The sequence below is a fragment of the Anas acuta genome, chromosome Z (assembly GCF_963932015.1).
Source record: "Anas acuta chromosome Z, bAnaAcu1.1, whole genome shotgun sequence".
NCBI classification, from domain to species: Eukaryota; Metazoa; Chordata; class Aves; order Anseriformes; family Anatidae; genus Anas; species Anas acuta.
The window spans coordinates 45,059,806-45,084,945 of record NC_089017.1 but is presented as its reverse complement, the minus strand read 5'-3'; the positions used below and the strand labels follow the sequence as shown (position 1 = coordinate 45,084,945).

At 35.0% G+C, this 25,140-nt stretch overlaps 1 protein-coding gene across 4 annotated transcripts in view; it reads left to right on the top strand.

Moving 5' to 3' along the window:
* SLC12A2 (solute carrier family 12 member 2) overlaps positions 1–25,140 on the top strand; it is a 62,765-nt gene that overhangs the window by 34,266 nt on the left and 3,359 nt on the right. For 2 of the 4 annotated variants that reach the window (XM_068665982.1, XM_068665985.1), the window contains exons 11-26: positions 4,385–4,492; positions 5,369–5,492; positions 6,881–6,982; positions 8,222–8,377; positions 9,462–9,561; positions 11,408–11,519; positions 13,357–13,497; positions 13,744–13,850; positions 16,544–16,623; positions 17,980–18,120; positions 18,802–18,849; positions 20,293–20,415; positions 20,588–20,699; positions 21,149–21,235; positions 23,100–23,235; positions 24,655–24,722. In XM_068665982.1, coding sequence (XP_068522083.1) covers positions 4,385–4,492; positions 5,369–5,492; positions 6,881–6,982; positions 8,222–8,377; positions 9,462–9,561; positions 11,408–11,519; positions 13,357–13,497; positions 13,744–13,850; positions 16,544–16,623; positions 17,980–18,120; positions 18,802–18,849; positions 20,293–20,415; positions 20,588–20,699; positions 21,149–21,235; positions 23,100–23,235; positions 24,655–24,722 — 1,745 coding nt within the window. The remainder of the gene's footprint in view (positions 1–4,384; positions 4,493–5,368; positions 5,493–6,880; positions 6,983–8,221; positions 8,378–9,461; positions 9,562–11,407; positions 11,520–13,356; positions 13,498–13,743; positions 13,851–16,543; positions 16,624–17,979; positions 18,121–18,801; positions 18,850–20,292; positions 20,416–20,587; positions 20,700–21,148; positions 21,236–23,099; positions 23,236–24,654; positions 24,723–25,140) is intronic. The other 2 variants (XM_068665983.1, XM_068665984.1) reach the window with 2 other exon arrangements.

Here is a 25,140-nt window from a genome sequence, read left to right as displayed (position 1 = left end):
ATGCTATTCTTCATGGATGCGGATAGATGTACTGGATGATGTACTTAGTGTTGAATAGTGATTCATAGAAGTCATAGGTGGTCTCTTTCAGTAATTTCTTAAGTTTTGTAGCAACCATGTTTATGGAAAATGTTGATGCATACTTGCCATATCATATATAATGTAAGAATGTTGAGAGGCTTCATAAAATCTAATGTTATCATTAAATTAAAAAAAATCACAGGGTTTTTCATAGTCTTATAGGTACTCATGAACTACTAAGGGTTCACAAGTTCACTATTATTAAGGGTTTGAAAGAAACCAAGGAAAACATACTAATTCCCACTTAAACTTTCCTTACAGTAGTCTCTCTGCCCTAGTTTTTTTGTAGTAGGCCTACAAAAGGTTGGGTTGAGGTTAATTGGAAATTCGCTGATGGAAAGTATGTCTCTTTCAATGGCATGTGTGTTTCGGTCAAAAGTACATATACTCACATGCAATGAAGATTGTCAGCCTTCCTGCAAGGCTCTGTTGAAAAACTAATTACAATTTACATGTGCCAAAGTAATGTTTAATGCAGACCATTTCGTTAAAATACATCTTTTTAGTGAAGTATTTATGTATTGGTATGGTGTTGATTTGTTCTGGTTTAGAAAAAGCATATATTGGAAACAGTGTGGAACTATTGTTATGAGAATAATTATTTTGCAAAATCCGAGTTTCCTCATTCTTTCAAGCTTGAAAGAAGACAGTATCCGGCTATATTATCAGTGTACAGCTGAGAATAGTGTAGAACAGGATTTGATAATCCTTGTGGATTGTTCCAAGTAGGTGTGATTCAAAGACCTGGCTTCCTTGGATTGTAACTTTCTTCAAGTCATAACTTCAATAAAGATACTTCTCATAAGTGGCTAGCACTTCTAATAAGTCACTAGTGTTATAGTTTGTCATCATTTTTGTCCAAAGAGTACTTTCATGTTCCACATTAGTCTTACTTGTCTCTGGAAAATACAGTAGGTTATGAATAGAATAAGAGTTTCAAGGCCTGGGCCTACAGAGAGAACGCAGTGCCCTTCATGCCTCCCCTTGTGTTGGGTTTTGGAAACTTACTGGAGGCTGCACAGCAGCTCTGAGCAACCTGCTGAAGTGTTTGGTAGAACTTTGTTCTTCTGGTAGCTAGCTGGACTTCCTCTGGCTGTCTTCTTCTCATGCTTCTGCTCTTTCTCTCTGTGAAATAAGTTGAATATGAGTGAGTACCTTCAGAGAAATTAGGACTTGTGTCTAGTTAAAAAGAAATTTGTACATACTCTAACTGAACTTCCCTCAATTTAGTATTTCTGAGTATTAGGTGTAAATAGAGACTGTTTTTCTGTGTAGGTGACAGTTCAGGGCTGGGTGGCCAACCTTGAATACCTCTCAAGCTCTTCATACAAAAAACTTCTTCCTGCACGATAAATAACTGAGAACATATGCTTCACAAATAAACTTATCTCTAAAGTGAGCAAACATATTTTGAAATGCAAGTAAGTCATATTTCTTATGACTTCTGAGTGTGCAAGTCATAAGGCTGAAAGTGTCAATTTACTCTTGTGAATGAAAAATGAGTGATATTTTATATCACTTGTCTTAGACTTTATCCAGCATTCTGTTCTTTCAGAAAGGAATTAATATGAAGTTTGCCTAACTTGAGTTTTGGATATGTTTGTTGGACAGAAAATGGATAACTTACAGGATGGTTAACCAACAGAAATCTTAGACACAAACTTAAATGAAAACTGATGGTGAGAGGCTTAGAATCAGATTCTTGGACCACCTTAAACTTCTGTTACAGACCATGCAGGTATATGTAGGCCCTCACAGGCTTCCAACAGCTTTCTGCTCAGCATCAAAAGGGCTGTCATCTGGTAGGCAAGTAACTTCAAGAACTTGTTCTGTCACTGTAGCCTCTGCCTGGAACTCACTTAGAATAAATTACAATGGGTAGTTTAAATGCAGAATTTGGTCACATATCTACTTTGACATATATAGAAATTGTCTTTATTAAAATATTTAACTTTGGATGAAAATTAGAAGTAGCATGAATGGAAGTACACCATTTCAGAAACAATGTGAAAGTTCTGCTAAAACATTCTTCCTGTAAAGGAGGGAGGCTGTAGAACACTAAATAGTTGAAAGAAATGGGTTGAATAGCATTTTATGCAAATTCATTTTGAAGAGTTAACTTTAAAGTTAGCTTTGCTGGAGTTTGTATTCATTTGGCATTTTTTCTGCTCTACAATGGTTGGAGCGAATAACTGAAATTGTAGTCAAAATAGAATATTTCAATATGCCAAATCTTTCAGTAAGAAACTGTCTAAAGAGGAAATGCCAAGCAAACATAACAAGTCCCTTAGCAGCAGTAACAATGTATTTCTCACAGCACCAACTGAAATAGGGCAGTTCTTACTGGATGCCTGTACTTCCAATTCTGTGTGTTCTTCTTTCAAGGATGAAGATTTTACTGCTACAGCAGTTGCGTATGTGGGCTCTTGTGTTTTGCGGTCCTGACTTTTAGATTATAGTCTGTATATTGTGTGGGTTTTCTTAACACTAGCGTACTGGTTCAGCTGGAACTGGTTCCTCTTTACTCCCTCCCCAGTTTAGAAGGTTCTTAATGTCTCTTACTCTAGTAACCTAAGCTGTAACTTGTTGGCTTTTAAAATGAACAAACATAGTCTGCATACATCTTGGATTTCTTTCAAATTTAGAAAACAGATGTAAGATTCAAAAACAGTGTAATTAAACAGAGGCAACGAACAGCACCTAGAAATAATATAAAATTGCAGTAGGTAAGGACTAATTTGTAAACTCTCAAAGCAAGTGTAGTAGAGCGAAGGAAGAGAAATGTTTTAAATTGCCTGGGAAGAAAAGTAAGGGTGACTTGTAAACTTGTTCTGTCTATCAGAAGTCCTTCCAGGGAAGATGGAAGATTGATCAAGCAACCACTGCAACAAAGAAAACTGTCATGCTGTTTCTACAAAGATTATTCTATGTTTGTTATGTTGCTGAAGCATAGATCTTTTTAAAAAATTAATTCATCAGTAAATTTATTTCTAGAAGAGAATTTAAGAACGTACAGTATAGTGTTATTACAGTCTGGCATTTACAGCTGTGATTTCTGTTTTTATTGTAAAACTAACCTAGTTCTGGGCATAGGAGGGAGGGATAGCTTAATCTTGTGTAAGCGAGAGTGAAAGTACTGAGTTAAAGGAAAACATTAAGGAAGTATTAGGAGTACGAACACATTCCTGATATGCTTAACTAACGTGTATCATTAGTTTTGTTCACGTATGAATAAAAGCCTGTCCTACCATAACCTATTTTGTTGTAAACTTAAGGTATACTTCAGGAAATTCTACACCTCATTTTTCATGCTACCAACTATGACAGCTGCTTCCTTCTCGTTTTGTATGTCTGTAATTTTCATTTGTTTTTGTAGACAAGGCTTGCCGTGAACATAGAAATGAAACCTGATGCAATCTAGAGATTTAATTCTGTTTGAGGGACCCAGAAGTCTTTGATCTGTTGTAGAGAAAAATGCTAAATTTTTATCGTTAATTTAGTACTAGCCATATGAATAAAACTTCATCAGCCCCATGTATATTGTTTTTTGGGAGCACATCTTACTTACTAAGATTGCTTTAGAATTGCAGATGAGGGTATTCAGGGTGTATGACAATTAGAAGCTGCCTTGGTTTTAATTTGGAATTTTTTTATCATACCAACATTAACATTCTTCCCTCATTTAGCTTACTGAGCATCCCTTGCTTTGTTAGTCATCCACTCTGCCAAGAACTACATATTGTATTTCACTCACTGAGGTTACAGAATTGTCCAAGGATGTGATCTTGGGGAGATAGGAACCAAACTTGTCCTGTCATTGTGGTTTTGAATGGGAAACATGCCTAACTTAGAGCAATAGAAATGTTGAGAAAGATGAGATAAATTTTCCCAAGTTGTTCAACTTCAGCTGCTTTGTCACTTTGTCACCTTGGCTTTCTGTGGCCATGTTATTCAGTGGTATATTAGTCAAATAATGTAACTATTTCCAATGTGTTTTTTCTTCCATGACTTGCTTTCCAGTCCTTTTATGAGCTCATGGAGACTTCCACCATCAATTATTTTATGTGGTTGTACTACATGTTGTGTGATAAGCCACTTTCTCTTGTTCTGAAACTAGGATGTGTTTGTGTCCTGACTTTCCCCTAGCTCATTTGTTGCTATGAATGCATGATACTTTATGGCTTTTGAGTGGAGTAAGAAGTATTTTATTTTTCTTTTGTGTAGTGAATATTGTCACCCATCTGTATTCCATTAGTTTTCCATTTTGTTAAAAAAAAAAAAAAAAATAATGTTCTGTTTGCAGGTAATGAGCATGGTGTCAGGATTTGCACCGCTGATTTCTGCAGGTATTTTTTCAGCCACTTTGTCATCTGCATTAGCATCTCTTGTGAGTGCACCTAAGATCTTCCAGGTACGTATGGAAGCAAAACCATAAAGTCTTAAAGAATTATTCAAAATAAACTTAGAAACAGAACTGTATAAGTGGCATCCAAATCTGCTGCTGTCCTGCTTTCTGCTATGAAAAGTGAGAAAAACATAGCATCTAGATTTTCAGGAAATTGCTTTGCCTTGGAACCAGGAAGCATTTAAATGAAATACCAATGGAGCACATGCAACAATAATAGATTAGTTCATTTCTTAAAGTAATCAGAAGGAGACAGCATGAATTAACACCTATAGCTGCTGAATGTTCATCTGCACAGAATACTTAATCAAAACAGTATGACCGTGAACCAGTTCATGTGTGAATCATTTTACATTAGTTTTTGTTGGCATTTCTGAATGAATTTTGCTTTACCTTTTTAACTCTTTAATCCCATTATTTGTCCTGTAAGTTCTTTTTAATTCAGTAAAACTTCACTGTTAGCAAATGGTCATTCTTCCTCAAAAGTTCAGTATGGAGTTCAACACAGAAGGGGGTTTGCAGAATATAAATACAAGTGTCAGTGCAGAAAACTGATGTAAACAGTGGGCAAACTTTCCACTTTCTGAGGAAACAATTTTTGTCTCTAAAAAGCAACTCTGATTGTAAGACTCCAGTAAAGTACAGTAGTCAACCACTTACAGAAGAGCAGAGCTTGTTCTTACAGATAGTAATCACTGAAGGACAGAATACTGGAAGTGCAAAATGTGAAGGCAATTGCAAATGGAATTAGTATGTTAGCTACAAACATTCCTTCTTTTAGGAAGAGAGTATGTGCAGTGAAAAGACAGCATTAGCAAACATAAATGAGGATACATTTTGAAGAAAATATAGATGCTGACTCTTGCATTTTATTTTTCTTAGGCTTTGTGCAAGGACAATATCTATCCAGGATTTCAGATGTTTGCTAAAGGCTATGGGAAGAACAATGAACCACTGAGAGGATATCTTCTAACATTTTTAATAGCTCTTGGATTCATACTAATTGGTTAGTTTGAAATTATAATAAATCTGAATATCCTTTTGTCCTTCATGAAGCATTCTATTCCATCTCATGACTTGATGACAATGTCCTTGAGGTCTAATGCACTTCTTGTTTCTATGTGAGCATTCTAAATTTGTTTAGTTTGTGGATTTTCTCCTTTGTCTCCTAGATACATCTTTGTATAGAGCTAGAATAAATCTGAACTGAACAGTAGGAATACTACAGTTCTCCTAATCACTTCAGGTGCCTGTTCTTAGATACTGTAAACGGATGAAAAAATATATTTTGCTTGAGGTAGAGATGCAATAAGCTATAAAGATTAAAAATCTGAAATGAACTTTCATAATTACAAACAGCTTCAGTAAATGGCACACTTAGTGAACAAAACTTGTTAGAGTATGTTCTTCTGTTATGCTACAAACAGTATAGATTGCTCAGGCTGCTGTTGGCAAAGGTAAAGATAGTCTAGCTAGGATTACATGTGTTCTATGTGGGTGAACACAGCACAATTAGTTCACCATCCATGTGACCTGTGCTAGTGCTGTTAAACTCTTCCTGATTTTGTTTTATCCTTCCCTGTCTATGCTTAGAGTAGGTACAGTCATGCTGTCTCAACTACAGTGTGCTGACTGGAAACCTGATTATAACAAATGAAAACTTGCAGATTAACATGGCAAGTTCTGCATTGTGATTGCAGTTGTTTGATGGTGAGAGTGCATATGAATGTTTTACACTATACCTTCTAATGGAAAAAGAAGTGTCAAGTTCTTCCATCTCTTTCACTAATGAGAGTATTCATCACTGTTGCAATAGTACTGAGACACTATAATGCATTAATAGTACCACTAATTCAACTTCTAAGGGCAGACAGATGAACATGTTTATTTCATTGGCTCACTAACTTTGCGCTTACCATTCACCTGGGCTGAGTGTCTCTTAGTTTCATTATACCCTTATTCTTTGCTATGTGACAGCTGAGACTTCAGCTAGAGACATACTGCATTTATGTTAATGATCTTAACTTCTGGGGTTCTGAAGAACCCAATATATTGCTGCAGTGTTTGGCCAAATCGTGGTGGGAAAGGAATTGTCTCAATGAATTATTTTGAGAAAGTACGTAATGCTTAGAGGCAGTCCTGGAATACTAGATGGCATGGAAAAACGTTTAACTTTTTTTAAACTGAGAGCTGCACTTCCTGATAACTCTAACTTATTTACAGATAACTCTGTAAATAAGAGACTGCAAGTTAATAGCTCTCTTTGTTGAACAGAAAGCACAAACTGCTTCTGCATAGATAACATAAAATTGGTTGTAACAGAATTGACTTCAAAATGTACAAAGTCATTGGATGATACGTTTTATAACAGCCTTCTTTGTTCTTGTTTTACAGCTGAACTGAACGTCATTGCACCTATTATCTCTAATTTCTTCTTGGCTTCATATGCCTTGATTAACTTCTCTGTGTTCCATGCTTCTCTCGCAAAATCTCCAGGTACAAAACACATTTTGGGGTTGAGAATTAAGCTTCCAATTTCTAAATGCAGAAACAAATTTAAAAGCTACTCGTATAATTGAAAGTCTGGTTCAATTAAATGTCTGACTGTCATGGCACATCTGAGGTATAGTCTTAACATGATGTGTGCTTGAGTCTTCCAAAAGTTGGAGGATTGAATGATCCAGAAAATCCTGAGAGCTACAGATATTTGTCGTCTTTGAGGGAAGAGATGATTACTCAGTGTTTATTCAGAGATTCTCAAATAGGTCTCCTATGATTTGTCTCTGTTGTATATCACTTTTGTTATTACCAATACTTAAGAAAGCTTTCTTGCTAATTCATTTTCTGGTCTTCAGGGCCCACCATTTTGTTATCTTTGGGTTTCTATTTGGCTTTGCACTTTTATGGTATTTTGCATTTTTTTGGTATTGCAGGTAGTATTTTTCACAAATACTTTTTCACAAATTCAGCATATTTTCACAGCTTTTGCTTGGTGTGCGAGGCTAGTTAGGATTTAGGACTAAGCCAAATGACACTTTCAGAACCTGCATTTCTCAGACCTGGTCTGCCATGTGTTTCTGCTGAAATGCCCCTAAAAGTTTCTTAATTACTGCCCTAGTAGGTACTGTTATTTTTTGAGAGCATGTGCATAACTCTGTCTACCCAAGAACTCTATGCAAAATACACTTGTAAAGTGGGTGTGTGGCTTGACAAAGATGTAAAGTAAATGGTGACAGTCCAGCGCTTTGACATACTTAGAACAGACAAATCCAAGCAGAATTTTTTTTGTAGAGAAAATTTCTGGCCATGTGCAAATAATAAAAATACACACCTAGAAACAATACTACAGGACAGAGACACTTGCTGATGTTTCGTTATACTATCTTTGAAAGCAAAAATCAATTGTCAGTCAAGTTCTTGTCAAAGGTTCTTTTAGCCTGATTCAGTAAACATGCTGGAACAAGCATCTTCAAACTTTCCTTTTGAGATAGCTTTTAGAGGTCAACATATGAAACGTAGAGCTGTTGCATATAAGATGCGAGTCTGAAAGGTGTCAGAAAATTAAATGCTTAAATGTGTCAAAGTCTCTATTTGATATGTTATTGGAATTGCCACGCCTTATGAAATGTGATTGAAAGAATGGAAAGGAAAAGATGAACAGCACCTTTCTTTTCTTGAAGATTAAATTGTTTTCCACTCTTACCTTCCCTGTCCTCCAAACTACATTTTGACTAGGTTGGCGCCCTGCTTTCAAATACTACAATATGTGGATTTCTCTCGTTGGAGCTATTCTCTGCTGCATTGTGATGTTTGTCATTAATTGGTGGGCAGCACTTCTGACATATGTCATAGTCCTTGGACTCTACATTTATGTCACGTACAAGAAGCCAGGTATGTATGGGGCTGCTTTTGGTTCTGGTAGGAGGAAGAGGCAGAAGGAAGATGTGTGACCTTTGGGGACAGGGAGGGTGGCAGAACGGATCGATGGACAGGACAAAACCTTGATGGTGATTAGTTCAAACTTCTGTTTCAAGCTTTTCATTTGTAGTGAAATATAATTACACCTATATATTCATTCACTGCTGTTGCTCTTTTCCCCACCCTTCCACAACATGCCTCTCAATCAAATATGGTTGCTGTTAAACATAAACATTTGAAAAAAAAAAAGATGAAAGGAAGAGATACAAATGGATTAGTGATGAAGGCACCATGAAAGCATGTTTTGTCAGGAAGTGAAAGGGAATACTTTATCTTTCTGTTTTGAAAAAGCATTTGAGTAGTATTTGTTTTTTCAGTAAACCATTCTTGTATCTTTGAACAACAACTTATACACTCTTCCTTCCTCTAAGAATACTGTATGATCTTAAGTAAAAGATGGAGCAGAACTGAGCCACAAAGTGTTCCTGTAGTTGACAATAAAGAAAATCCTAAATCTTAGGCCATGAAGATTAAGTACTTGGAAGACAAGTTCATTGTAGCTATCAGCACTAAATGGAAACAAATAGAGAGAATACTGAAACTCTTGTTTCCTTTTAGATTTATTTTTCATAAGGAACTACTTAATCTAGGTCATTTCCTTGTCTTTATTGCACTAGTTATTCACTAAAAGTATTTGATTTTGGTTAGGACTTTGGTTTGAGGTGAATTTTTCCTTTTCTGTGATGTAAATTAACTAATCATATTTTCTCCTTAAGTGTTACTTTTGAACTTTGAATTCAACCTTGATAATGCTGGGGAAAAAATAATTTTTTTCTTCCTAATTGTAAAATGAACTCTCATTTGCTATAACTTCTACAGAAGTCTTATCTTCAAGTGGAATTGTCTATTTAATTGTAGGGTTTGTTGACTAGAATAGTGTAGAATGCACTGAGATGGAGTTTAAATCTTGTGTGTTTTGAGTTGGCATGAACAACTGTTTTGTGATCATGTAGTTCTGTGTTGAACAACTAAGATATTGAAACTTCACATTTCACAGATGTGAACTGGGGATCATCAACACAAGCTTTAACTTACTTGAATGCACTACAGCATTCTATTCGTCTATCAGGAGTGGAAGATCATGTGAAAAACTTCAGGTAATGTCTTAATATCAAAGACAAAAAATTCTACTGTGTAGTCAGTAGGATAGACTCAGTGTTTATTGTCATAGTTTTCATTAAATTGGCTGTTTACCTCTTGTGGCTTTTAACAGCTTTGAATTTCACTATTATGGACATCCTGTGGATGTAACTAGACTAGCTTTTTATTTCAGATTAAGAGAACAATTCAGAAGTAAGTTGATGGATGATGCCTATTTATTGTCATTCATGCATCATGGTTTTTGTGGCTGGCCGAATGAACTGCTAATTGTATTCATTTCTGATGAAACCGGACTGAAAGATGACCTCCAAACTGCTAACCAGCATTTGGTCCACATAAGGCTAAAACTGGTTTAAGCTAATATCCCTGAAATGTGTATACTGTGGATGTCATCAGCACAGGCTGTTTCACATTAAACATTTGGTCATTATCATTGTAATGGTAAATGGACTACATGAGTGTTTCACATAGCTGAAAGGAGAGAACTGATTTTTTGTTACCTAGCATGGCTGCCTAGGATGGTCCTACTGAAGTAAGCAATATTTCAATCCTACAGTATCCATGCTGCTTTTCTGGAGTAGGCTATTCTAGATGAAATATGCTTCAAGAGATAAATTTATAAAATGCTGTGGCTGAAACTATTTCCTCAAAATCCAATTACAGAACTCAGTCTAATTATGAAACAGCTTACCTGAAATCCTAAGACCTACATGACAATTACAATTTATGATTATCTACACTGTATTACACTGAGTTGCATTTTTACCAGGAAAAAAACAGTGACTTCAGAAACTCATTGTGTGGCTAGCTATCAAGAGCAGCAATTCTTAATCCTAATGCAAATCTGAAGGCTGGCACAAGTATTTTACAATATTTTATTGTAGTCAATTTTGAACTCTCTCTGCTGAAACTTCTGTCAGCTGCAAGTCCATTCTGGATAGCAAATTTAGATGAAGAAACAGACATAAGAAAATTCTTACTAAATGCAACTTTGTGTTGACAGAGTAAGTGGAGTTAACTGAATGCTCTGCTGATCAGTATGCATTTCAGATTGCATTAGAAGTACTTCAGCTCTTTTGTTTGAGAAGCTAATATGTAGCTTTTTGAGTTGTAAACTTCAATAATTGTTTTGCAAAGGGGGTATGGATCTTCTCGTCAGTTTTAAGCAGAGTAGCTTTAGCAGTTGTATTTTCGGCCTGATATTGGCTTCTAGCCTATGACAAAAAGTGTTATGGATTTTAGAAAGACATTGTAAAACTAAGTAGTTTAGTGTATAAAAAAAAATGTCTGGAGAGATTGAGACAGATAACTTTCAGTGATTCTTATGATCTAAAAAATTCTTCTGAAATGAACAAGATACTTAATACTTGGATACTTAATACTTTAAGACTTATTAGAAAGAATGCCTAGAATAGCTTTACCTGCATTTGTTTGGCTTTGCCTTTTGAATGATTAAAAAAATTGCATGATTCCAGTTTTCTTGGTGACATAAAATAATCTAAGCTAGAAGATCTAAGGATGTAGCTGACAAATGGGGGGAGAAATTCATCCCCCTGACTTAGTCTTATCTAAAATCAATTTCTGATCACCTTAAATATTTACATTTTCACATTGAGTGGGATTATTACTTCTGGAACCAGTTAATCATAGGTCTGATGACAGTTGTCAAACATCTGTTTTTAAAAGATTTAAATGAAGAAAAGTTACAAAAGTTACAAAAGTTACAACATTACCAGTAAGGATTGTGTTCTTAGGACCAATATTTAGAAGAAACTTTTCAATTAACTAAGCCTTTAGATAAAATGAATTTTAACTTCCCCCCAACTGTATTCACAATTGTAGGCCTCAGTGCTTAATTATGACAGGTGCTCCAAATGCACGTCCAGCTTTGCTTCACCTTGTCCATGCTTTCACCAAAAATGTGGGCTTGATGATCTGTGGTCATGTACATATGGTAAGTGTATTCTATCTAACTTTAAAGTTACCTTACTGTGGCCTTTCATTTTTCTTTTTTTTTTTTATTTCAACAGATCTGTCTTTCATTTTAAATGAAAGCTATTAGTATCCTGAGATGTACAAAAAAGAAAGACTTACTAGGAGGATATACTCATGTAGGGGTCATCCCCATTCACAGTTAGCTGTGCTGCCACATTAGGGAAACTTTGAAAGTTATGTTATCTGCCATAACTTTCAATGTGGCATGCTTTGCATCAGCAACTTGTAGTTAAAGGGAAGTCTTGCGCTGACAGTTTTGCTGTAGGATATGTGGTGGGAGAGGGGGAGAGTTTGCAAAAAGTTTGCAGTGTCTTTAATTGTATCTTTAATCAGTTGACTCCTAAATACTTAGGAAGCTCTGTAGAAGCAAAGGGAATACTGAATTACAATCTGGGTCTCTTTCTGTCCTTGTCTCATTCAGTTTTATGTACTCTGTCATGCTTTGGTCAGAGTGGTTTGTCAAAATGACAGTGTATGGCTAGGTTTCTTTTTGGTGCTCCTGTGAAACAGGGAAATTGATTCCTGTGTAGATACTCCTTACAGAGAGTGTTCTAAAAATCTTATTGAGCAGTAAATTCAGTATCAATTTAGCCAGTAGTTTAAAATCGCTTTTACCTTTTTCAGCTAGTTTTTTTTATCTCTTCAGTTATCTAAATGGTTTCATTGTTGAGATGAAACAGCAGTGTGAACAGTTATTTCCTCTCTTTTTGCTGTTTCTGACCAGCCCTGAGTATTTCACTAGCTTTTCTTGATTTCCATCAGGGTATGATGATTCTGGATAGGGAGTGAGGAGGGGTTGTTCTGTAAGGATGTTAAATTCAGATGTTCTTACTACTTGAAAACAAACAACAGGAGAAAAAAAAAAAAAAGATCCCTTGTAAGCAGAAGAACAGAATATGTATGATATCTTCTACAGAAGACCAGAAAGGATTTTGGGGTGGGAGGGGGGGGAAGGAAGCAAGCTTCATTTTTCAAAATTGCATTGTCAGGAGTTGTCTTAACTAATACAAGGTGGCTGTTATACTATGACCTGTAGCAAAACTGCAGTTAACTACTGAGTAGCTGTTGCATCATTGGTAAACATTACTAAACATACTTTAGTATATTTGGATTAAGTAGCTGTTGATAGACATTTTAACACCAGACTTCTTCTGATGCATCACTAACATCGTTTAAGCAAGTGTAACTTCAAGCTTAATCAAGCTTCATATTTTTATATGCTTAGACTTACCATATTTGCTGAATAAGACTTCATTCTGATCTGATGAATGGAAGAGAGGAAACTGAGTTAGTGCAGTCAACAGAATATGCTTTTAAATAAGCAAATATTGGTCACCTTGGTCTTGAGAACCTTTTAATTTCAACATTTGGATATCTTGGAGGAACACAATGATTCATCCTGGTGCAGGAGGTAAAAAAACATATTTAAAGAGAAGGTGACTTTGACAGCAACACATTTCTTACCATCACAGACAGAATTGTGGTCCTATTTTAGATAACTTACTAAGAAGGCTGGAATTTATCATAAGCAAATGCATGGAGACATAATTAGCCTTTCAAGAATGAGAAATAAGTTACTGTCAACAATCCCAGCAGAAACTAGTGGATTATTACACTTCCCTTGTGATAATCTAAAAGTGTAGGGAAAACTTGAGCAAACTGGACATTAAGTATATAGACCCTGGAGGGATGCACCCATAATTGCTGAGGTAGCTGGCAGAAAAATAAACAGGGTGTTAACTACTCAATGCTCATAATTCTTACTCACTTTCCTCCATATTTCCTTATGTTGAAAGGGTCCTCGGAGGCAAGCCATGAAAGAGCTGTCCACCGATTTGGCCAAATATCAACGATGGCTAATTAAAAACAAGATGAAGGCCTTCTATGCACCAGTACATGCAGAGGACTTGAGAGATGGAGGACAGTACTTAATGCAGGTACATCTCTCCTTTTTGTTTTTCTTAATGAAAGCAGTGATGTTGAATGTCAGAAGTGGCAATGTTTTGGTATTTTGCATGCTGGCATATTTCATTATGTTACTGTAAGACTTTGTTTACTGTTACTGTAAGACTTTGTTTTCTGATTGGAAAAAAAAAAAAACAAACAGTTTATTTCAGTAATATGTTGGGTGTTTTAGTTTTTCTTTTTTTTAAAAAAAGACTAACATTTTATGTTCTTTTTAGGCTGCTGGTCTGGGGAGAATGAGACCTAACACCCTTGTTGTTGGGTTTAAGAAAAACTGGAGGCAAGGTGATATGAGAGATGTTGAAACCTACATCAATTTATTCCAGTAAGTAGAAGATGTGGATGTGTACCATTTGTGTGCCACTTCAGTACACTTAGTAATAAGTGAAAACTTTTACCTCAATTAGGTCTTTGTTGCATAAGCTCTTCTCTCTGTCAGGTTGATTCAGATTTTCCATATTGTAATTTCTGTATCAGGAAAAAGTATATCTAATAAGCAACTCTTGATAGCTTAAGCAGATTAAATTTCTATATAGTCACTTTCTGCATGTAGAAGTTGTGGCAATGGTCTGAAATTTAAGAAAGGGAAATTCCCTTTAAAAAGGGAATTAGTACCTTACATGTCTGCTGAATTCATTAAACTGTATTTTATATTGAAAGCAGAGGTTTTTCCTTTACTTTCACTCTACGCTTTTCAGACAAAATGAACTTCTATGCTGAAGCTCTTGTCTTCATTAAGTCTTGCCCTAATGTAAGTGAAGTATTTTTTTAGAGATGCATGACACTCAAAGTAATAAAGAAGCAAAAAAAGTACACAGGAAAGGAAGTCTCCAGTTTACTTTGCCAGTACTGAAAGTCAGTCCAGTTCTGGCTGAAAAACATAATACAATGACTTGTGCTGCTAAAATTTAAGAAAAACAAAACTAGCTTTTCTCACTTATGTAGAGACTTTTTTTTTTGTTTTCTTTATATGCTGTTTAACTTGTTCTATCAGTGCTTTACATTTCTAATTTACTATGCCTAAAAAAGAAAGTTGGGAAGGGGGTTACAGGCAAAGATAAGAAAAGGAAATACACACACGCACAAACACATGTTCTCCCAGTTACTTGAGAGAAAAGCAGGAGAACCAAATGCAATGAAAAAATAAGGCATCGTGTTGGTTAGTTCTTTATTTTTTTTCCTAATTTCATTTGGAATGGCTTGTACTAGAAGAACTCTCAGGACCTACAAAGTGTGGTTTTCCACATCCCAAAGAGAAACCTTAGGAAGTAAACACTGTATTTCAAGCATATTTTCAGAAGTTTCCTGGGAAACTATATGTTGCTAAAGTTCACAATAGAAATATAATATGTAATGACCTAACAAATTTAAGTAACGAATTTAAAATGTCCCCTAATGGACAAAACTTCCACCAGTCTGTTTTTTTATATTTATTATAAAATATGTTGATATTTTGAACACTTTTCTTTAAAAGCAATATGACCACTTGTGGTTTAGTCCTGTCAGGATGGGGAGCAATCAGGTGAAAGTGCAAGAACTCATGGCTTGAGATGAAGACAGTTTACTAGGTAAGGCAAAAGCTGCAGTTGCAAGCAAAGCAAAACAAGGAATTCATTCACTGCTTCCCATCAGCAGGCAGGTGTTCGGCTACTTCCGCCAAAGTAGGGCTCATCATGCATAACAGTTTCTTGGGAAGACAAGCATCATCACTCCATTCCTCCTTTACCTCAGCTTTTATTGCTGAGCATGGCAACATGTGGTACAGGACATCCCTTTTACCAATTTGTGTCAGCTGTTCTGTCTGTGTCCCAGCTTCATCTTGTGAACCCCCTGCCTCCTTGCTGTCAGGGTTGCATGAGGAGCTGAGAAGTCCTTCGCTCTGTGTAAGCACTTTTCAGCAACAACTAAAAACATTTGTGTGTAATCAGCACTATCTTCATTAAAATTCCAAAACATGGGATCATCTGAGCCTCTACAAAGAAAACTAGATCTATCCAAGCCACAACCATAACAATAAAATGTTGATACTTTGAACAGTTCTCTTTAAAATCAGTAAGACTTGATGAAAAACATTCAATCAGTGAAATCTTGTGGAATTTCTGTCCATGTGAATAATGTGGAGTTTTCATTACAGCAACTAATTCAGAAGTATTTTTAAGACTGATTTTTCTTTATAAGACTTTATTTATATGACTAATGCAAACTGTATCATAGAATCACAGAATGGTGATTCTTCAGGATACTTCAGGAATGGGGCATCCACAGCTTCTCTGGGCAAGCTGCTCCAGTGCCTCATCACCCGCAGAGTAAAGAATTTCGTCTGAATATCTAATGTAAACAGTATCATAAAAGGGTAGATTAAGTTTATATTTTTTTCATATTTTGGGGATTTCTTTGTCCTTCGTTTTACTCAGACTTTAATCCAGACTTTAATTCAGTCCTTTTGCTTGTTTCTACAATCATGAAGTTTTTTCTTTAGTTTCTTTTTTAAAGGAGCAAATTCTTTCCCATCTAGATATAATCAATATAAGCACGTGATAACAAACTTATAACTATTTTGATTATAACTTAAAACTTTATGGCTTCCTTTAATACCCAGATGTCCTGGAAATTCATAACTATCAGATGAAGGAGATATCAAAAGAAATCTGATGTCTCTCCTGACATCAATATTTATAGTTCCCAATGTATCTTGCCAACTGTGCAAATCTCAGTTGATCTCTATTTTTTTATTTAATGCACAGTGGTTAAATAAGTACTTGATTTACTTTTATGTAATCACTGTTTTATATAAGGGAGAGAGGAAAAGGAAATAGAAATACTTAATGTGCTGCTTTTCAAGATAAGGTATTGACCTGCAGTTGGTGGTTTGGAACTGAAACTTAAATTATTACATAAATGTGTGATATGAGAGCTTAAATGGTAACATATAAACAACTAAATCTGTTCACAGAGGGTGTGTAAAGTAGATCTTTTGGGAATGAAGAGGTTGTAAAATGTTTGCTTTGTTTTGTTTAGTGATGCCTTTGACATTCAGTATGGTGTTGTTGTCATTCGCCTGAAGGAGGGCTTGGACATTTCCCACCTTCAGGGACAAGGTAAGATATTGTTTTCTTTAGCTTATAAGTATTTTTTTTCCCTTGTAATACCATTTCATGAAGATACTAATGAAGATAAATTATTTAAAAAAAAAATAAATGGAAAAATGCAAAAAGGCAAAAAAAACAGACTATTCTTCACAGAATAAAAATCATTGAAATGAGTAAGCCTGAAATATGTAATAAAAATAACACATGTTTAACAACAGAACTTGTTTTTCTGTGCATTTCAACTGTCTGTATTTGTAAGCTGTTGCTTCCCAAAGATTTACTATTTTACTGAAACAAAGAGGCTACCAAATTGGCATCAAGGCAACTTTTGAGTTGTATGATCAGATACTCTGGGTCAGGTGTAAGGTGTTCCCTTCTTCCCTCCTACCCCAATGTAGTTTGGAGACCTCAACAGTAGTCAGTCATTAGTTTGGAGTTGTGTCAGGAACGTCTCTGTGTTCACTGATACCCATCAGCTCCTAGGTTGCTTCAGCTCTGGCAGCTATCAAGTAGTTCTGTTGAAGCCAATCCTGGAAAAAAGCTGTGAGACTTTCTGGTCTTTGTGTAAAGCTCATCCTTTACTTGGAGTTAGTTTACAATCTTCTCCTTTTGTGTGGAAAATAATTCACCATTTTTTTCCTTTATGGTTGTAAATAAAAAGAAGATCTTGATGTCAGGTGTTATAAGTAGTGTAACATAATCTAACAGTAGAAAATGCAATACCTTTACTACACATTTCAAATTTAAGGCATCCTGACAACATTAGGTTCATACTGTCTGATCTTCTGTCATTGGTGATAATACTCCGGCATCATGAGTTGTCTCATGTACTTAGTGTTTTTGCTTCTAAAATCTTCTTTTTTTGTAAGAGGCTTTCGGTTTTCTTCAAAGGAAGGAAATGTTTGCTACCATGTGAAATAATTCTAGCTAATAGAAACTATTTAGCTCCTATTTTCAAATCTTACTATGCTAGATGTACTGTGTCTTCACAGTTCTACACTTTGGGGAAAAAAAAATGTAAAAAATCAATTATTATAATGGTAATTAGTGCAAGCATGATGATTGTCATTCCCACCAGGGAATTGATATTAGTTAGCTCTGTTTTAAGTTTAGCCTGTGGTAATGCAATTAAAACTCAAAATCTGTGAAGGAAGTAACAGGAAAATAAAGCTCTGTTCAGAAGAGATGCCTCTTTGTACTTTGAAACAGTTTGTATATATTATTTTGCTGTTTTTTGTTTATAACAGCATACTAGTTGCAGTGCAGTTTAACCAATTGCAAACCACCTCAGTAGTCACATGCCTCTGTCTTACTCCATTTGGGACAAATAAGTAATTTATAATGTGGTTCTTTGCTTTTCCAAAGAAGAGTTACTATCATCCCAAGAAAAATCTCCATGTTCCAAGGATGTCATAATTAAAGTGGATTATAGCAAGAAGGCTGAGACAGACACTTCTATAGCTTTTGTTCCATCGTCTAGTGAGAGAACTCCTGCGCTACGTAAAGGTAACTTCCTAGTTAGCAGTGAAATTTGAGTTCTTACTCTTTTTCTGCCTTGTTCCTTCTTCAGTCCCTTTCATCCTCCCAAGGAATTAAAAAGGTTTTTGTTGTGTTTGTGGAACAGAGAAGCATGTCATGCTTTTCTAGCTGTTGATACCTAATAACTCATATATTGCTTTAGAGACTACTGGATGTAAAATAAATCTTCATGACCTAAATAAAAACAGGTGGTGGATTATGATCTACAATACACTTTTTGTTAATGAGATTGAGTGCCATTAAAAACTGCTTGAGAATCAGGCCACACAGCTGTGGATTGCATGATTTTTTTAAAGCTGCTAACTTAATGAAGGTGTTTTTTACCTCAGAGTAGAACATTTTATTATATGCATGTTAACAGACATGCAAATCATTCAGGATTCTTTGACATATGACAATAACCAACTTTCTTCTCTTTAAAGTAAAACCTCAAATTAAGAATTTGAGTGAGAAATATGATTTATTTTTTTTAAATACAAATCAGTTCTTGGGACATAACTCTTAGGAATCTGTGCTTTTCTTTGTATGAAAATTCACTTCATTCTACATCTTTATTTTCTTTTTGTTTGTTTTATAGACTAGTAGTATTTTCACTAACATCACAAAGGAAATTAACCTTTTTATTTTGTATCTTTAAAAATCTTCTAGAGGAGGAAGAGGATGGAAAGACTTCAACACAACCACTGTTGAAAAAAGGCAGGCATTTTCCACCTTTTCGTTAAATCATTCTTTTGCATTGTTAATTTCAGTTTTCCTTTTGTACTCCTTTCAACACATACATTTGAGAAAGAAAAATATCAGCCATGCAAGCTTGATTTTTTTCATAATTGATTGGGAATGTGCTTCATCCGTATGGATTAGGTTGTGGAAGAATAAAGCTTTTGGAAATTACCAGAAGTTGCTACTGAGAAGGGATCATGCATCTGTCTAAGATATGGATGTATCTGTTTGGGTCCTTACTTGATTTAGGTGTAGTGGAAGAGCTCCACCAGTATGTTCAGAAATATTCTAAAGCCATAGCTGTTGCTCTGTTCAGAATTGCTGAATAGCTTGCAAAGCAAAGAATAATATAGCCAGTCAGTGAGATTAACATCTGAAATAACGTGCAGTAGTAATTTAAATAAACAGCATTTTCAGAGATGAATTAAACAGCTTTCACTCATTGGTTTATTTCAAACTTTTTTGAGAGTTAAGCACAGTTTTTTTGCTTTACCAAGAGATGCTTCTAACTTTTGTCATGTTTTCTGCATAATTTCAAAAGCCATAAGCTGTTATGTTTCAGTAATGAAAAGTGATATTACATCTTGAACCACAAGATGGCAGTTTGGAAGAAGTCCCAGTGTACAGTGAAGTAGAATATTAATACAAATCAGTCACAGATGTACTCTATGTTTAAAAATTCCTAATAAAATAAAAACTGAGATGAATAACAAACTCCTGGTTCTTGTTAAAATTCAGGTTTTAACTAAGGGAAAGGAGTTACAAATAAATTATGTAATTATTAAAAAATAAAATAAAACGTATAATCTCGTTGAAAATGCTTATATTGTATTGTACTCAGCAAATCCAATAACTTCATTGCACAAGATAGTCTGTGCTTCAGAGCCTTAGACATGCAAAACTAACTTAAGGAATCCTATCTTTTGTAAAAGGATGAATTAGCTCTTCTTTCATCCATGCACTTAAAGGTAAAATGGATTTGAAGAAAGAACAGTGCTTAGGAGGTGCTATCTCCTTTTACATTAGCATCAAGATAAGAATTTCCCTGAAACTTATCTACAAGAGGTAGCAACAGCACATTACTGAATGCTATGAAGTATGTATGAAATGTTAATGTCCAGGCAAATGTGTATAAAAATCTTACAAATCTCTTCGTTTGTCAAACGTGTGCTAAATGAATTGGAGGCTTAAATCTTTAACCACTAATATTAATTCAGGGAGTTTGTAGACTCCATAAATACAGCTCAATTGATATCCACTTAATCAATAGTGGAGTATGGGGAAAATAGTTTAAATGTTGTTTTTTAATTACTTCATAATTTGGAGAAGTTATAATCAAATAAGTTACAATGCATTTGAATTTAGGGGTTATTAAGAAAAACATTTTAAAAATGAAATGCCATCACACTTTCTTTTCAGATTCAAAGAGTCCTTCTTCTCCTTTAAATGTGGCTGACCAAAGACTTCTCGATGCTAGTACCCAGTTTCAGAAGAAACAGGGTAAAAGCAATATTGATGTCTGGTGGCTATTTGATGACGGAGGTAACATACTTAATACTTCTAAAGCATGTGTTCAGAAGAATAAGTGATTTTGAATTAATTGCTCATAATTATTTTTCAGTCAGTTCATATATAGGTTACAAATTCATACTGTCAAACGCTTTATATGACGCTGTGTTTTCTGATACATTCTCAAATTCTGGTTAAAATGCAGGTTTGACGCTGTTGATTCCATATCTTATTACAACCAAGAAAAAATGGAAAGACTGTAAGATCAGAGTGTTCATTGGTGGAAAAATAAACAGGATTGATCATGATAGAAGAGCGTAAGTTTACCTTTATAATTCTCATTTAAAATGCTAGAAGAACATGTTAAACAGTAGGTGGCTTGCTCTTATGAGTAGCCTTCTTTCAATTGTTATTTGGTGGAGATATAACCAATTCTATTCTTGCTCTTCAAGAAAGTTCCATTGCCACCAGATTGTGTTGGATGTGATACCTCAAGTTAGACTACTGTTTCTGCAGCATTGTCTGAAACTAATGTTTTCTCTACTTGTTAAATATTGTTTGGGAGAGCTTTAAGGGAGAGTTCTTACTTTATTTTGGAAAAAAATAAATAGTGTGTTGTTAATTTATAGCTGTAAGCCAGGTTTGCATAATATTATTCAGAAAATTTAACACTTCAGTTGCCTTTTTAAGCTATTTTTCTTACCTGCTTACCCTGTTAAATAATTACAAATCTGAACATGCATAAAGGCTTGCTTTTCTGTTACAGGATGGCTACCCTACTCAGCAAATTTCGGATAGACTTCTCAGATATCATGGTTCTTGGAGATATTAATACTAAGCCAAAGAAAGAAAAGTAAGTCTCAAAACAGAATCAAAAAAGCTCATTTGTTAGTTGAGTTCTTGATCTGTTTAATGAATTAGAATAGTTATGTTGAAATAACATTTGGTGTTAAATGTTCACGACAATCAAGGAAATAAACTAAGCAAAAACTCTTACACTCAAAAATATACAGTTTTGCTTTTTATGTATTTTTAAATCTCTTGCCCTTAGATTGTAACCTTAAACTTAAAAATGCAGGCAGGTAGGAAAATGGACTTAATCTTACATGGATGCTTATATATAACAACATCTTGTCTTCAAATAGCCTGGTCTATTTTTCTTCCTTTTGTTTTAAATTCACATTGATGTTTAAGTTGCATGTCTATGATTGTACATGTGATACTGATTTTCCATTTTTTAAAAATGTTAGTTGTATACAACGTATCAAGTAACTAAAATTGGTAGAGTACTTCTGGCACTCTGATACTTTTGGATGTCTTTGTTCTTGGGAGTCTGCTACTGTGAAATGCATAAGCTTAATTTTAATTCTCAATTATGCATTAGAAGTTGAGGCTGTAGAATTTTAGAGAACTCATGAATAACCTCTGTGAATGAAAATTATTTCTTCTGAGAGCATTTTTAGTTGTCTCAGTGGAAACATTTTCCACAATAAATCCAAAAGCTGCTTAAGAAATCCAGTTGGAGTTAAGAATAGCTGTAAATTAACTAGAAAAAAGATTTATCTGTAATATTTTCTGTGCTGTACAATAGAATATTGTTAATGCTTTGTTTTTTTCTATCAAAAAGTAGCAGTTTGCTTTCGTTTTGTAATGAAGGTGAAGTCATTGTGTCAACTAACACAGTAAAGACTCTTATAACATGGTAGTTTACCTGAGGACAGGAACACCTCAGGTTGAAAATGGTCGTGGGGGATTGACTACTATAACTGCATGGAAGCTTAGGTGTTACACTTAATGATATTACAGTATATACTTAGTAGTAGTAGTTTTTTTAACTTTATAAACTATAATTAGCAACTACAGAAGATGGTGAATACCTTGTATTCTTTATGAAAGGAAAAAGAAGTGTCAAAAGTGCTTATTCCGTTGGGCATAAAGCATACATTTCACTGTGCTCTGCGAAATCCTTCATTTACTTTTCTGGCTTCTCACGTCTTTGGGCTATTCAAAGACAAGTTATCTCTCTTGAAGCAGCCTTAGTTTCATGCTTAAGTGTTGTAATGTGGCTAGAGAAAGTAAATGAGAAGGATCAAAATATGGGTAGGAAAAGCTGCTTTTTATAGAAATGAATGCCTTTTTAGTCTTCAGGTTTTCTTTTAAAGTTCCTGCTAAAACATCCAGGTGAAATCAAAATAACAGTTCACATTCTAAAAAGAAATGTAACAGCAAAGACTATAGACAAGATGGCTCTGCTTATTGGGATTTGAATGTAGCTCTTAGACTGTATTGGAAAGATCAAACATGTAGCTAAAAACCCTAATGGCCCTAGCATGAGACCTGATCGCAGTCCGGTGCTTTTTACTCTGTGTGACATATAAACTCCCATTTCAAAATTAATCAGGAAGAAACTATTGTTAGTGATTGTTAATATAGATTTTCTAAGCTGGTATCTTCAGCTTTAGAACAATTGCAGTAAAATTATTTAGCAAAACTTCTGCAGTGAATAGTAAAAACTCTACAGATGTCACTAATTGAAATTCGCATTGTAGTGTTTGCCTTTATCTTTCGTACAGCTTATGCACAGCTGATTCTGTATGCAAATAGTTTGTTCATTTTTATGTGGTATTAAAATTTACTTTCTAATAGAATGAAAGGCATTGCTGACCTACAGACCAGTGTTATATGTGTTTTAATGTCTGTTCATGTAATCATTCCAGTATTGCAGCTTTTGAGGAAATGATAGAGCCCTTCAGACTTCATGAAGATGATAAAGAACAAGAAGTTGCAGATAAAATGAAGGAGGATGAACCGTGGAGGATAACAGATAATGAACTTGAGCTTTATAAAACAAAGGTTCTGTATTCCTTAGCTTGTTATGTTAAACATTGTAAAGTTTTTTGTCTACTGTATTTATGCGTGTGATATTGTCGAACTGATTCTTGCTTTACCTCTTTCATAACAGCTTTTATGAAAACAGCATCTAAAACCAGCTGTGGAGGGGGCACAGTGAAAAAACAACAAACTGTTTCTGTTCTTTGTCATTGCAGGTTCTAAACTGATATCCCACAGGGTTTTAGCAGTTCACTTAGAACACTAAGCTCGTCCTGACATTTTGTTTAGTTGAGCCCAGACTACCCTTTGGTGCTTCATTATTTAAAACCAACACACACCTAACTGTGTTGTTAAGGAGCAGTTAAAGGTTTGATTTTTTTCTTAAATGTTTGTGCGCTGTAGACATCAGAGGCATTCCTCATTCTTCCATCAGTGTTTCTGTGGAGGGCACTCAAGCAGCATCCTGTAACAGGATACAGATACACCCATGTATCTAAAGAAAAGACTGGTTAAAGCTTCAGTGATCTGAAGTTCTTCACTTTTTTCACTTTCACGTTTTTCTTGTATTCCTATCTGGATTTTTACAACCTCTGTGGGGATTAGCAGTAGAGAAGTAGCAGGAGTCACTGCATTGTAAGTGTAAAAACAGGGATATAACTAACATGTAGGTTCAGATTGGCAGCTGAGGGCAGGATCTTGTAACCCCATATTATGCAGGGACTAGAAGAAAGACTTTATAATTAATGAACTGCATGATGCCTTGCTGTTCCTTATGCCTTACCCTCAAAACACTTTTTCAATGAGATAATAGCAGTGATGTATTCTTTTGTCTCCTGGTAGCTGATTTGTTTCTGCCAACACTATCCAGCAGGCTAGCAGGACTTCTGCTGACATGAGAACAGCAGAATTGTAAAAAAAAAAAAAAAAAAAAAAAAAAAAAAAAAAAATAGCTGACATAAAAACTAAAAATGGCTATATGAATACAAACTAAGAAAAACCATCAGTAGGAGGAAGGGGAGGAGTTGCTTAAGATGTTAAGAAAGGACAGAGTACTAAATAAGGAAATACATTATGGAGAAGGGCTTCACTTAGTAACACCACCTTGCTCTGAGCTTACAGGATATAGATAGCTAAGGGAACCTTGAAGAGAGGTTGCCTCCAGCAGCTGCAGAGGGATGGTATCATTAGAAGAACAATCTTAAACTTATCTTAGAAAGTACTTGGTTTATTCGCACATGTTAGGCTTATCGCTTTCTTTTCTCCCAGCTTTGGAAACATAGATACTTCAGGAAAGCAAGCAAGATGCCAGCCTGAGGGGCAAGCACATGCTTTCTAGACATGACTAACACCAATTAACTATAACTGTTCTTACATTGATTAAATGATTTTTTTTGCAGTTTCTGTAGAGGATCTTCCTAACAAGTTTCATTTTAATTACAGACTTATCGCCAGATTAGGCTAAATGAGTTGCTGAAGGAACATTCAAGTACAGCTAACATAATTGTCATGTAAGTAAATTACTTTTATTATTATCTTAATTGATGCAGAATTGTGTGTACTGTAAATATGTGTAAGTACAGGTCAGGAAAAAAAATGGCTTGGCATTGAAGTATGGAAAAATACTCAAGGAGGTTTTCAGAGCTGATAATTATGATATGCTACTTCAGATAATTACCTCCACGTTCCTGGTGCAGCTTGGGATTCTCACGTTGGTTCTACTCCTGCATGCCAACTATCCTCACCTTTCTCAAGCCCTTCATCTCAATTTTTTTCTAGATGATCTGTGTAGATAGTGGTAGCAGTGCTGTCTGATGATGGATTTCCATGGAACTACTTCTGGAATAAACAAGCAAAACACAATGTGTTTTTTTCACTGATTTCCTTGAGGATGCTACTTCAGAGCTCTATGAAGTGATACCACAAGCA